This window comes from Opisthocomus hoazin, chromosome 6 (assembly GCF_030867145.1).
Source record: "Opisthocomus hoazin isolate bOpiHoa1 chromosome 6, bOpiHoa1.hap1, whole genome shotgun sequence".
In the NCBI taxonomy this organism is placed as follows: domain Eukaryota; kingdom Metazoa; phylum Chordata; class Aves; order Opisthocomiformes; family Opisthocomidae; genus Opisthocomus; species Opisthocomus hoazin.
This window is the reverse complement of record NC_134419.1, coordinates 26,349,414-26,362,866: the sequence shown is the minus strand read 5'-3', so window position 1 is coordinate 26,362,866 and position 13,453 is coordinate 26,349,414. Positions and strand designations below refer to the sequence as shown.

The window sequence follows — 13,453 nt, the reverse complement described above, 5'->3', positions numbered from 1 at the left end:
TTGCTCGCGCTTCATAATTTCCTGTTACAGCTGCCGGACCTCCTCTTTCCTCTCTCTGTTCTTTCTGCCAGTCCATATTAAAAAAGACACACGAAGAAACACAGGCAAAGTGGCCAAGAACTTCATTACGTGTTAGTTGAAAGTCCTTTGTAATCATCCTTTCTACATCACTTTCCTCTTGATGAAGCTCAGATTTCTTCCCACAAGTATCTGGTTGTTGAACCATTGTATTATGATAAGACTATGCAATAAAATGTAAAAAACCCCATGTCTATATTTTTGTAATCCGGAATTGAAGTCAGGAGAATAGTCAAATGTGTTCCAGATCCTCATCAAAATGTGAAAGAAAGGGAAAGGAATCTATTTCAAGCAAGGAAATGATCATTCTGGTTTTACTTTTCCCCCAAGTTCTCTTTTCAGAAGGCAACTCTAGCCTCTAGGCATGCACAGCGAGAAATTCAGATGTGTGTTCTTGTGGGCTCATTTGACAGTTTCACAGACTTTTTTTTTCTAATAATGACTCTGCAAATTTGTTTGGGTGTTCAGTTTATCATCTCTCTGCAAGAGATATTCATAAACCTCTTGCTTTCTAGAGTCCAGTTTGCTGCTTAAACACTCATTGGGATTTTAAAATCTTTTTTAATCTTTTTTTTTTATTTAATCCTATTTTTTTTCCTGTTCCGTGAGGTCTAAACAAGACTAAATCACTCTTTAAAATTCTTTGAGACACTAACTTCTGAACTGAATGCTAAATTTTTTCCAAGTGTAGTTACTTGAGACATAGGCAGTCATATCTGAAATCTCCAGCTGTATTGGAATCATCTATGCTCAATGTTCTTTACTCATCTGCAGGAAATCCTTAGTTTTCTTATAAAAGCCAGACATAATCCTGCATATTTCCTCTAAGAGTATTCTCTGAACTGTGCTTGTTAAGCCTAGATAGGACCATTTGCTAATTGCTGACACTTTTGCTTTCGGAATTTGACCTTTAAAGCATCATCTTTAGAAACTCAGTATAATGTAGTTCCATGCTTTTATATTGATTTTAAACTTTTTTCCCCATCTACGTTTTACTTAATCTTTTTTTTATGCCTCCAAGAAGCTGAATGACATACGCTGTTCAGGTGCAAGGCAGCTATATTTAACTTTACTAGGATGGAAACATTTGGAGAATATTTAATTTTTCTTTTAGCAATTTGTTAGAGAAAACCAGGAGAGTTTCGTTTTCCCATAATGAAACTGCTCAGTCATTCTGTAAAAAGGGACCAAAAGACGAGCTGGTGATCCAACCTGCCTACCTTAAAGTTCTTTAAGGCATTCGAGTAGCAAATTGGTGACCTTAAAAATTTCCAGTTGCATTAAATGACTGAATTGCAGTTTTATCTGTACTGATGTTGTGAAAACTCTTCAAAGTAGTCTTTTTGTGTTTTTTTTTTTTTTTTTGTGATTCTGTTCTCAGAGATGGAAGTTTCATGGGATATGACTTTTGAAACAAATAATTCTTGCTGGGAGACAATCTGCTGCCTGAGCATACCTGGTATTCTTTGTTTACCTGGTAAAGCACTAGCTTGCAGCACTGCCCAAATTTTTAATGCACGTACACAAGCAGTTCCCTTTTGGCCCGGTTTCAACTATGTTGAGACTGATCTTTCACCTCGAACAGGCTTGTGTGGGTTTTTTAATGTCATACCCTAGAATGTCAGTGGTCTGAGGGACAGGAGGACTGTCCTTTGAGCCCCAGACAAGTGGAAGAAGCAGAACAGTAAAATGTTGAAGATAAGAGTACTCTGGAAAGCTGTATGTCAGGCTGTATTCCTTTGATGTCAAATTTGGGCAGGTAATAGCAACTTGTGTACAATGGGAGATAACTGTAGTAACTTAACTTGATTGTGTGGACCTTAGGATGCTTGAGACATTACCGCACTAGGCAGTGAATGAGTTTTAGTATTAACTGTTTGTGGTGCTACTACACTGTGTTACGGTAGAGGTTAAAAATTACTCTTTTGGCATCATGTCTGCTATGTTTTGGCTTCCCTATAGGAAGGGGGCAAAACCCACAGCTGTTAGAACTGCGTTTTGCATTATGAACTATTTTAAAATAGAGGAGAGAAAAAAAGGACCCTGCTTTGAATACAGTTAATATGTGCTATATGAATTTAATTATACTGTTTGGCATAAAATAGGTTTGACCATGTTTTCCATGAACTTTAATTTCTTGTTAGAAGCTAAGGTTCTAAACAGGAGTGGGATTCCTTTTCCTTATTGACTTTGCTCAGAATTAACACTGCCTGCTGGACTGTTTCCTAGAAACACACAACTTGTTTCAGTAACTAGTTTTGCACAATCAATCTTTTTTTGGTGGTGGAGGCTTTTCATCACTATTTTGACTATTGATGGACAACAGCCCAGGAAAACATTGAGAATATGTATTATGATGGAAGAAGGCAGTGCAATTACTACAGAAAACAATGTTCAGTGAATTTATTTTAAAGATACTGGATTATTTTTAAGCCTGTACAAGTGAAAATGGTGCCTATTTCTTTGTTTTGTTTAAACATTGTTAGCAAATCTGGCAGCTCTTTTTGCATCTTCATGAGATGGATAAAATCTACAGGGTTAATACTATTATTAATGCTTTCAGGAAGAGAGATTATTATAATGCAAAATTATTAATGCTTTCAGTAGAATCAGAATATGTCTTAAAAACTGTTACGTTGTGTACTTGCACTGTAGGAACTGAAGCCGATTTTGTAGTGTGCAGTCAGCTACAGCGTTATAGATGGAAAATGAATAAAATGTTAGAATACTCGTACATAAATAGTTTGAAAGTACACTGATGTACTTCAGGTACATCAGAATGGAAATCTGTAATGGAAATTCTCCTCATTTCAGACATTTTGTGAATGGTGTTTCATCACTGCTCACACTTAGGGTTGAGTTAAAACAATAATGCAAAATGTTTAAATAAAGTGCCTAGTTATAATTATGATAATTTCAGAATGCATTTTAAATCAAGGAACGATGCTTTCATGTGCACATGCTTACATGTATTGTGTATTTGTTTTTAAATGAAAAGAAACCTGGTCTCCATCTTCCTGTTGACATCAAACAATCCTCTGATATGCAAATCCATCTACGGGGAGAACAGATACAGAGGGTTTGTTTGGATTCAGTCCAAGACTGAGAGAGAATTATATTTAAAGAAGTCATTTATATGCTTTGCCTCATTTAAATGAAAATGCATTTTGAAATAATCCCTATAACTAAAAGCACTGTGGTGAAATGTTATGATCCTGAGTATGACTGATGCATTTTACTATAGCTAGTGTAGAAACACCTTTCTCATACTCCTCCTGCATGTCTCTGTAATGTGTAGATGCAGCTGTCAGCTTCTCAGTGGTATGTTTTAACGTAATATATGAAAATAATTTTATTTTTCCAAAGTAGTTAATGTTTGTTATATGAACTTGCTTATGGTGTGCATGAGTGTGAAGTGTGTGTATACGCATGCTATTAAAATACATCTAAGTACTTTGCTTTCCGTCTAAAATTTTGCTAGTATTAAAGTTGTTCACATATTTTCTTCATGTATTTAACTTCAAAATCTGTCAAAATACAAATTCTTTAGAAAGAAAGACTAAATGAGCAACAGTTTTTCAGTCATGTTACTTTTAGCTGCAAAATTTATAAAGGTCAAACTTGCACATTTTAGCAGTGGCTGAATTTCAGGTTTTCAGTATGTATTTTTGGAGGACTGTTATCCCAGTCCCTGGGTATAATATTTGAAGGAGATGTGTGTAGCAGAGCATAATTATGTTTCATGTAAGCTTTAACAGGCCTCTGAACTGTTACCAGTGATTGGTAATGGTTGTTTATACAGGATGGAAAACATTTGAACAGGAATTAGATCGCTGTAAAATTTTTGGAAGTTCCAGTTCTTTTAGTCCCCTTTTATGTATCGCAGAAGTTTCTAAGACTAATCCGATTGACTCCTTTTACATGATATTTGTTTGTGATTGTGTCAGTACTATTTTTTTTCCTTTTATTTAGAAAATGAGGATATGGAAATGAATGTTAGTGTAAGGAAGTACTTCATTTGGGACGTTCTGTGGCACGTACCTTTATATGTTCTGTGGCTACTTACTCTAGCCTCTGTTCTAATCAGAATAATCCTGCACTGGGGATGGCTAAATACCAAGTAAATCCTTTTTTCGGATAGTAGTTTTGGTGATGCATTATTGGGATACATACATCCACATGCAATGTGGATATCACGTTGGTGATACAGGCATTAATATTTCAGGGAAAAGCTTTCTGTGTCAAGAAATTTTGTTAAAACTCTCTCATTAGGTTATGAGCCTCTTGTATTTGTTTCTTTAAATAAAGAATTTTCTATCTTTTCTTTTTTCGGTCATTTTATGCAAGTTTTATTTTTTAATCTTCAGTGTCCATCCTCTTTTCTTTAAGCATTTTAAGAAACAGAAGAGGTTGATTCCTGAAAGAACAGTTTGGAAGTACTTTGTTCAGCTTTGCAGTGCCTTGGAGCATATGCATTCTCGTCGTGTTATGCATAGAGGTAATACAGGATCAAAGATGGTTTGTCTTTACTAAACCTTTTACTGTGTGAGAATTAAGCCGGTTCAATGCAAATGATGCCAAATAAAGTCATAATGGAATCAATTTTGACAGCTGACAGAATGTATGTTTCTGTAATGGTTTGTAAGTAACGGAAGAGTGTGACAGAAGTTCCTGGTTGTACGTTTGCTGTGGTAGGCATTTGCAGCCATGGCTTCTGACACCAGATTTTCAAAATAAGTGGTAGTTGTGTAGGTGATGGAGACCCTGCCACTGCTAGCTCTTTCCTTGCTCAATTCATTTTCCTGGCACTTATTTTCTGTCCTGTTCTTCTATATTTGCCCATTGTCTCTCCCAAGTGTTGTTACCTGCATTCTTGCACAGCTATCCATCCATTCTTTTCACCTCTTGCACCTTTTTTACTTACAAAAGTATTTGCCTCCTGCCATGCCTTCTGGTGATGTATAGGCCCCTCTACTCCCTTATCTACTGGATTATGTGCAGTCATGAGCATTTTCTCACTTTCTCTGCTCCTCTCTGCTATTTCCAATCTCTGTGTCAAGTACTGTGTCCCAACAGCCCTTGTAGTTGCCAGCTATCCCTGTCAGGTACTAAATCTTTTACCTATTTTAAACCTCTGTACTGCTGTCTCCTCTGTATGTTGTCTTCATTGTACCTTGTAGCTCTGAGTCAAAGAAAACAGATTGTAGTATAGCTGCTTCTCAGATGTATAGGGTTTTTTTTCCTTGGAAATCCCTCTGGCTATGAGTTGCAAGTTGTGTATGGGCTGTCTCTCTGGGTTCAGGTGAAATTAGATGACTTGGGTTGGTGGCTGCCTTCTGCTGGGATGCAAATAGCTGCCTGAAAGCTGAAGTCCCTCAATCTCTGCTGAGCTTTGTCATTTGCAGCTAGAGATGTTGCACCCTTCAGCACATCAATTTAGATGCCCCTGCAAATGGCTTTCCCTTGAGATTCTCCTTTTTTTTTTTTTGTTTCCTTTACACATTTGTACAGACCTACTAGTGCAAATTACACAGAGAAGGACCGAAAATGACAGATTCTTTCCATAGAGTATAGGTATCTTCCTTGAATGCTTTTATGAGTGAACTAGTTTATTTCAGTATTATTTTAGCTCAAAACCAAAATGAATTTAAATTCCTTAAACTGAAATACTACCTTCAAAGCTTCTGGCAAGCCCATGGCCAATCTAACAATTCCATGGTTGCACACCAAAACCAAAGACAATTAAAGCTATTTTTAATCTGAGCAGATACAGAATCACAGAATAGTAGGGGTTGGAAGGGACCTCTGTGGGTCATCTAGTCCAACCCTCCTGCTGAAGCAGGGTCACCTACAGCAGGCTGCACGGGACCTTGTCCAGGCGGGTCTTGAATATCTCCAGAGAAGGAGACTCCACAACCTCCCTGGGCAGCCTGTTCCAGTGCTCCGTCACCCTCAGAGGGAAGAAGTTCTTCCTCATGTTCAGACGGAACTTCCTCTGCTTCAGTTTGTGCCCATTGCCCCTTGTCCTGTCACTGGGCACCACTGAAAAGAGCTTGGCCCCATCCTCCTGACACCCACCCTTCAGATATTTGTAAGCATTTATGAGGTCGCCTCGCAGCCTTCTCTTTGTGTAACAATCCAACAATACCCGTGTTGGATTGTTACACAAAGGGCGATCCAAACTTCTAAAAACTAGGTCACATAGCAGCAGAACATAACTGCTTCTGTCTTCCTCTGTAAAGCTTATAAGGTTTTGTAACTTTTTATGGGAAACATGAAAATGCTCCTGTTTGAGGGTTATTAACCATTCCTTTTACTGTATCAACATCTAATGCAAACTGTAATCCCCTGTTACAAAAGTTAGGTGATTTTCTTTAAGTTTAGAGCCACAGTGCATTGCTCTTGAGCTGATAAGAGCTAAGCACACTTGCCAGACAAATATCAGGTCAGTTAAGACTAACAGGATAGGTACCTTGTTAAAAATCATAAAATAAAAATATTTGCTGCTGTCTCTAAAGGATTGGGTCAAAATTTAAACTGAATATTACTTGTGAAAAATAACTGTCTGGGGTATACATCATTATTTTTCTTTGTTTCTACTTGATTAGCCCAATTCCATTGACGAGTTCAAATAACCATTCTTCTGAGTAAAACTTGCTTCTTTTTTTTTTTAATGCTTGCTATTAAATAGAATCAGTTACCTATTTGAAATAAATAACATCATGCCACTGTGGGTAATCTGATCAGCACAACTGATGAAAAATATGTTTTACAGTTCTTGAAAACATTTTTCGTATGTTACTTAAGACATACTGAGAGATTTTCTAGTTCTAATGGAAGTCCTTACATATAGCTTATGTAAAGTAGTGATGAATTCGCTGTATATGCTTCGGTGGGTAGGTGTGGGGGTTGCTGTGATTTTGTTGCTGTTTGTTTCCATTGTTGTTTTAAATACTTTCCATGGTTCTTGATTTTTTGCTTGAGCAATGTTTGTACTATTAAAATAGTTAATTTGAAATTCCGAATCCCAGACTCACGCTTTCTGAACAGCACAGTTAAATTTTGTTAATATTAGCTGTAAATAAAAGCCTCTTTTGGTCTATTATTAATAAAGCAGTAGCTCTTTTTGCAATCTCACTGTGACTTTTAAATTTCTTAAACTTTTTTTTTCAGATATAAAGCCAGCTAATGTGTTCATTACAGCTACAGGGGTAGTAAAGCTTGGAGACCTTGGACTTGGTCGGTTTTTCAGCTCCAAAACCACAGCTGCACATTCTTTAGGTAAGCTTTCTTCAAGGTGCAGGTGTTGGGGAGGTGAACTGCTTTCTTTTACAGGGTGGAAATACTGTGCTCACTCATGAAAAAGAAGGTTAGGTCCAGCTAAAGCTTTTCTTAAATAATAATAAAATAAATGGTCACCACCATGGACGAATACAGAAAAGCTGTAACACTGAGGTGTCATTTTCAGTGGTACAGCTCGTTGGGGGTTTTTTGTGGCTTGTTTTTTTTCCTTCCCCCTTTGAGTCGTTTAATGTACATTCCTGACTCGAAACAAGTCTTCATGACAGCAGTGTTTTCTAGAAATGCTAGGAAAAAAATAAGATCAATAATACAGGTACATTTTTTAAAAATTCATTTGAACTTTAACCAGTGTTGGAAAGAATCTAGTAATTCTGTGTGCCTGTAGGGTGGCATTGATGACATTTGTTATATACTTTGAAAGGGCTAACAGAGGAGCTTGCCTGTTTTAAGGTGGAGTTTCGCAGTGTAAGCTAAATAAGTCAAGGAGAGATCGGCATTAGGCTTTATGAACCATAAAGACTTGAAAACCAAAGTACACCCCCCCCCCCCAACAAACCAAACAACGAAAACAAACCCCAGAAAACTTACAAGAATAGAGAAAAACCTTCTGAAATGCCCAGTCTATTCTTTGCTGGTACATAAAAGCTAACATTGTATTGTCTTTTTCCGAACAAACTTTGCATATAATTTGCATCTTTTGAGTAGCATGTGGAGACTGGGATAATTAAGAAGCCTTTAAAGAAGAAAAAGTAAAAATTTGGCGGATATTTTAAGTTCAAAAGTAGGGAATGGACAAACGGCAGAATCTAAGAGGATCTCTCTGAAAGAGGAAAGTCTTGTAAATAGAATAGGATCTGCTTTAGAGAGAAATGTAAGAATTGGTGTTTATGGTATGGTTATGTAGGTTTTTTTATTTAAGAAATATTTCTTTTCCCCCGCTGAAGTGGCTGTGTTTAGTGGTTGCTGAATTAAGCCTGTTCACTGGCTGCAAAGGTTGTGAAATGAACTTTTAGACCCTACAAGAGCAGGGCCATTAACGGCAGCATCCAGAATTGTCTCCTGTTCCTTGTAAAGGGTATTGAGGCAGGCAGAGCACCCTACTTGATATTTGAATACAGATAGGTAAAATCAATTCAAATGCTGATCAGTAAAAATTTTTAACAAATGACAGTGACAATTCTGTGATTGGGCATTTGGATATTTTTATAAGTTTGACAGGAGTGCGTGATAAGGAAGATAATATCTAAAAAAGCCAAGAACAGTTGAGTAACTTTTACAATCCTTAATTTAGGGCCATGGGAGGACACATAAAGAATTGTGTTTGTTCAGATGCTGAGGTTTCTAATTAGACTATGAAGTATCAGACTTTCTGGATTAAAATGTGACATATTTATCCTCACCTCTTAATTTAACTTTGTTCAGATAGTCCTAGTTATCAGTACAGTGTGGAAGAAGAGAGAGGATTGATGTTCAGCATGTTTGTACCACATTTGAGGTGTGGGCGATACTTGTGCTAACAGCCAAAAAACCCTATTTTAGGAAGGAAACTGCTGATATGTTCATTACTTCGCTGTCTTCCAGAAAGCCTTTGGTCACTCTTTTGTGGCTGACTGTTTTTGTCATGTTTGGTGCATACTGAAACTGGTATAGTCAAAAAGATGACTGACTGCTGAGATCTTAATAGGACTGAGGTGAAACTCGGACACAGATGTGTGATCTTGCATTAATGAAAAAATGAGACAGAGAAGCAGTGAGACCAGACTGGAAACATGCTTGGGTTCCACATCAAAGTTCAGATAAACCCTAAAGATTCGATACCATTTCATGGCATTGTGCATTATATGAAGTGCTGCTGTTCATGCTGCCATCGGAGCCCCGTGGCTGTCTCTGGCAGCACTATGGAGATCTTACTTGTCATAGTTATGTCCTGCTGCTGCCTGCGAATGGAAGAAGGATGTAAATGAGCGGTGTGAAAAGGGAGCTGCTCCTGGACGGTATTTGCAGGAAGCTGTAAATCCTAATCAGTAGGTAGGAGTGCACGAAGAAGGCAGAAGTCAGTTGTGGGGGCAGGAGAGCTAGACTTGTGTTCTGAGGCAGAAGTCAGGAAGTTAAAGAGGAACAGCCTGCTTCAACCCCGGGTTGTTTTGGCTCGTTGCAGGGGAATGGTTGCAAAGGGACTGAAGACTGAGCTAGAGTCAAAAACAGTGTAAAACCCCCTAACCCTTCAAAGCTCTTTCTCTTACAAATACAAGTGTCATCCAGAGAGTGGGGGTTTAGGGGAATGGAAGCTTTGTTTCTAATGTTGGGTCCTGTGTCTTGGTAGAGGAGCTGTTATTTTTTATTTTCTTTTTTTCCCCATCTTCTCCCATTTCCCTCTTAGTTATGACCTAGTGTCAGAATTCACCCTAGGAAAAAGGTTTTGTTCAGCTGTTAACTTAGGCTACAGTGGAGACAGTAACACTCTGATTTATCATGTCACTAGCAGAGACCACTTTTTAAAATTAATTTTTCCTTTAGTTTCTGATGCTGGTTTTCCTGAAATTTCTTTCAAAGTTGTGTCTTTTTATGATTCCATAAACCTTTGGTGCACAAAACCAAGTGAATTACAGACATGTTATGTGTAGCAATTTATACTTGTTTACAGGCTTTATAAAAATTTCAGTAGCAAACTAGATTCAGGCTTTCAGAGATAAAGAAAAGTACTAAAATTTTTATTAGCCACAGCTTCTAACAGCTAATTATGAATAATACTGATTTAATTAGAAGACTTGCTGATGGTCCATTTGAAACAAATAAAAATACTGCACTGGACAAGGTTTGTTAATGTTCTTAACTCTTTCTATATAGCCTTATCAAAACAGTAGAATTCTCTATTGTGGGGTGTATATACCTTTTTGAAAATAGAAAATCTTTCTTCCAAAAATGCAGAAGTTGAGGCATTTGGTATTGTTGATTTGATACAAACTTGACAGAATTTCTTGGGGTGGGGGGGTGGGGGTGTGTGTGTGTGTGTGTGCGCGCGCATGTGTGCGCGCATGTGCGCGTGTGCGTGTGTTAGGGATTTTTTTGTTGTTGTTGCTGTTTTTAATGGCTGAATGCTAGGCCTTATCCTCTTTGAAATGGCAATTCTGAGGCAAGCTCGTGGAAATGTGCATTTTTAAATCTTTGTTAGCCATTCATTAGATTTAAGGATAGTGAATATTCTAGTATTTCAATTACAACAAAAACCCAAATGAAACAAAACAGTTCCCCATTGTGGTTGTGCTACAGGGTTACACAGTATGGTGTCCAGGCGGACCCTGCTGCCGCAACGTGAATACCTTCTTGCAGGGCAAAGGAACAGATCTGCAATCTTCTTAAAATGCTTGAAAGCAAAGGATCATCTGTGTTGAATTCTGGTGTTTCTTTTGTGGTTTGACGACTTCTGTCATTTCCATGGTACCCCTGTCCCTAGCACAGAGCTATGTTATGAGGGATTTGACTGTAAACTTATGCAGGTTGTGGAGAATAAAATACCTTGTAAAAATGTGTGCAGATGCTCTCCTTTCCTCTTACATATGGATCTCTAACCCAGCAGAGACTGTCAGAGCCAGTGCTGAGGCGGTGATATGCAGCACTGTTTCCCTGCGGATAGAGTAAGCCCCACTCCCGTACTCTCAACCAAACCATTCTGAGAACCTGCGCCCTCAGTGCACAGGAAGGCTAGCAGGGAGATCTGCAGCTGATTCATCACAGTCACCAGGAGAAGCTGTATTGAAACAGCTCTTTTTTTATTTACAGTAGTTTGAAAGCTGAAGATAAATTGTTGTGCTGTTACAATGCTACGTTATAAAACAACCCAAGATACTTATAGATTGATTTCTGCACTTAGACTATTTGCATAATGTAGGCTAGGTTGCAGGGTTACTTGAGGTCTTAGGTCCGGTATCTGTGGTTGAAGATGAGCCTGTGACTTAGAAATCTCCTACATTTATAATAAAATAAAGAAGTTTAAAAAATAATTGTAGTTACGGAGAATTTGTCATGTTAGTCGTTGGTTACCCTCACTGTTCCACAACTGCAACTCATTTGTAACTTTGTCTGTCTTCAGCATCAACCATTAATTGTGTTAAGCACTTGCATATTGCGTTGAACTCTGTATTATATGCTGCGTCTTTGTCTTGTATTATCCCACTTCTGTCTTCAGATGAGTAAAGAAAGTCACATCTCTATAGTATTGTGGTGCTGTATTGCATTTAACAGAAAAAATAATGATCCAGGAAGGATACATGAAGTATAATCACATCTTGTAGTAGCTTGCCAGCAGTAAAGCACTATGTGCTGAGATTGCTCACTGGTTTAAAGAGTCGTTGCAATGCCTTCAGTAGTTCCTGAATGTGAGAATAATGAATCTTTTGTGTCATGTTCTGTTAAAAACAGTTTACAGGTAGTAATGATGTCTAGATCTGCAGGTTGTTTTTGTGATTCAGCGACTAATACAACTGTAATTTCAATTGCTTTCACTTGTTGATCATCGGGGGCTTCAGGTTGTATTGCAGTTAAGGTGTTACGCTAGGCTAAATGCTGTGCAATGATAGCATTTGTTCGTCCTGTTCACTACCATCAATCTTTCACAGTCATATCAGATCCCTAACGTATCAGCAGGCTTCCTGGAGCTACTGGTTAAAATTACCTTTGCTTTTGGTAAACTGTGAGCTGTCAAACCTCTGTTTTCAGCTGCCCCTGTGGATTCTGCGAAGCCGCTTTCTGGCACATTGCTCACTGCCGGCTACGCGCATGAGGTCTCGGAGCAGCAAAGGCACCGCTGCTGTAACCAGCTCAGAACCAGATTACTACTAAACCTGTCTTTTGGTTTTAGATGAATTCTGTTAACAAAGCATGAGAATATGCTAAACCACTGCATTGCAAATGCTGTGGATGCAAAATACAGCTGAAAGTTTTCAGAGGTGTCCGAACTCACAAGCCCTTGGAGTAACACAAAAAAAAATCACCGCAATTTCAAGGGGGAAGTACAACAGTAAGGAGAATAGAAGTATGAAAGCTGTGTCATGCCTAATGTTATTTAATTACAGTTTCAAATTTTAAGATTGCTGTCACTAAACACTCATTAAAGTATTGCTGTTGATACATTAGAATAACAGAGTTGCTTCTGGATATTCTGGTAGCTATTTTGATGTTGCAGCCCACCCATCTGTGTGCCTGTTCTTTCCCAGGGAAAAGACCATCCTTCTTGACCATTCCTCTGCTGTGGGTGAATATGAACGTCCCACGAGAGTAAAGGGTTTTTGCAGCACTCTGTCATTTTCACTTGCCTTTCTCCTTTTAAGCTCTTGATCTTTTGCAGTCTTGGTTCAGAGCTGCAGTGATTGCTCAGGCCAGCAGTAAGGGAGCCTCTGGGGAGGGGGCCTGCGGCACCCTCAGCTTTCCTGGGGCTGGAAGTCTCCCCCAAAATATTTAGGGGGCTGAGTCCATTGTAGGATGCAATATGGGACCTCTGTCCTTGCATATCTGTTAAAGAAGCACGTTCTCAGTTTATACTGGTTTGGAATATTGTTTTCAATATTGTTTGCCAAGAGGAGATAATTTTAAATTATGGGTTGCCAGCAGCAGTGGCCTGACCTGGGATGAGGTGGTACTGGTTTTCCCAATCTGAGCTGGGTCTTTCAAGTAGGAAAGTACTCCTCCCCCCGCCCCCCGCCCCAGGAAGCATGACATCGTTTGAGATTTTACAGCCTCTGTAAAAATAGTGCACATTGTCAAAGCATAACCCTTAACTTTTGGAAATGATGTAAAGTTATTAATCTGATTAATTAAAACTATTAGCCTGATTATTCAGCTTTGGAATTACGTTATGTATTTGTTATATCTTTGTTTCCAGTGTTCATACAGAGATGGATGCTGAATAGATGAGGCTAATTCAGAAGTGCAGAAGTTTTAAGAGATCTTTGTGTTCAGTAAAATAGAGTGAGGTTCACTCTCTAATTTTCATAGTTTGCAGTGAGAGTGCTGATTTTAATCTCTGTGTTGCAAGATGTTTAGTTTTGAAATAAGGTCAACTTGTATTGAATTGACA

General features: G+C 38.3%; 1 protein-coding gene across 3 annotated transcripts in view; it reads left to right on the top strand.

Annotated features, from left to right (window-relative positions):
• Positions 1 to 13,453, top strand: part of NEK7 (NIMA related kinase 7) — an 83,607-nt gene that overhangs the window by 50,848 nt on the left and 19,306 nt on the right. For all 3 annotated transcript variants that reach the window (XM_075422312.1, XM_075422314.1, XM_075422313.1), the window contains exons 6-7: positions 4,468 to 4,576; positions 7,252 to 7,359. In XM_075422312.1, coding sequence (XP_075278427.1) covers positions 4,468 to 4,576; positions 7,252 to 7,359 — 217 coding nt within the window. The remainder of the gene's footprint in view (positions 1 to 4,467; positions 4,577 to 7,251; positions 7,360 to 13,453) is intronic.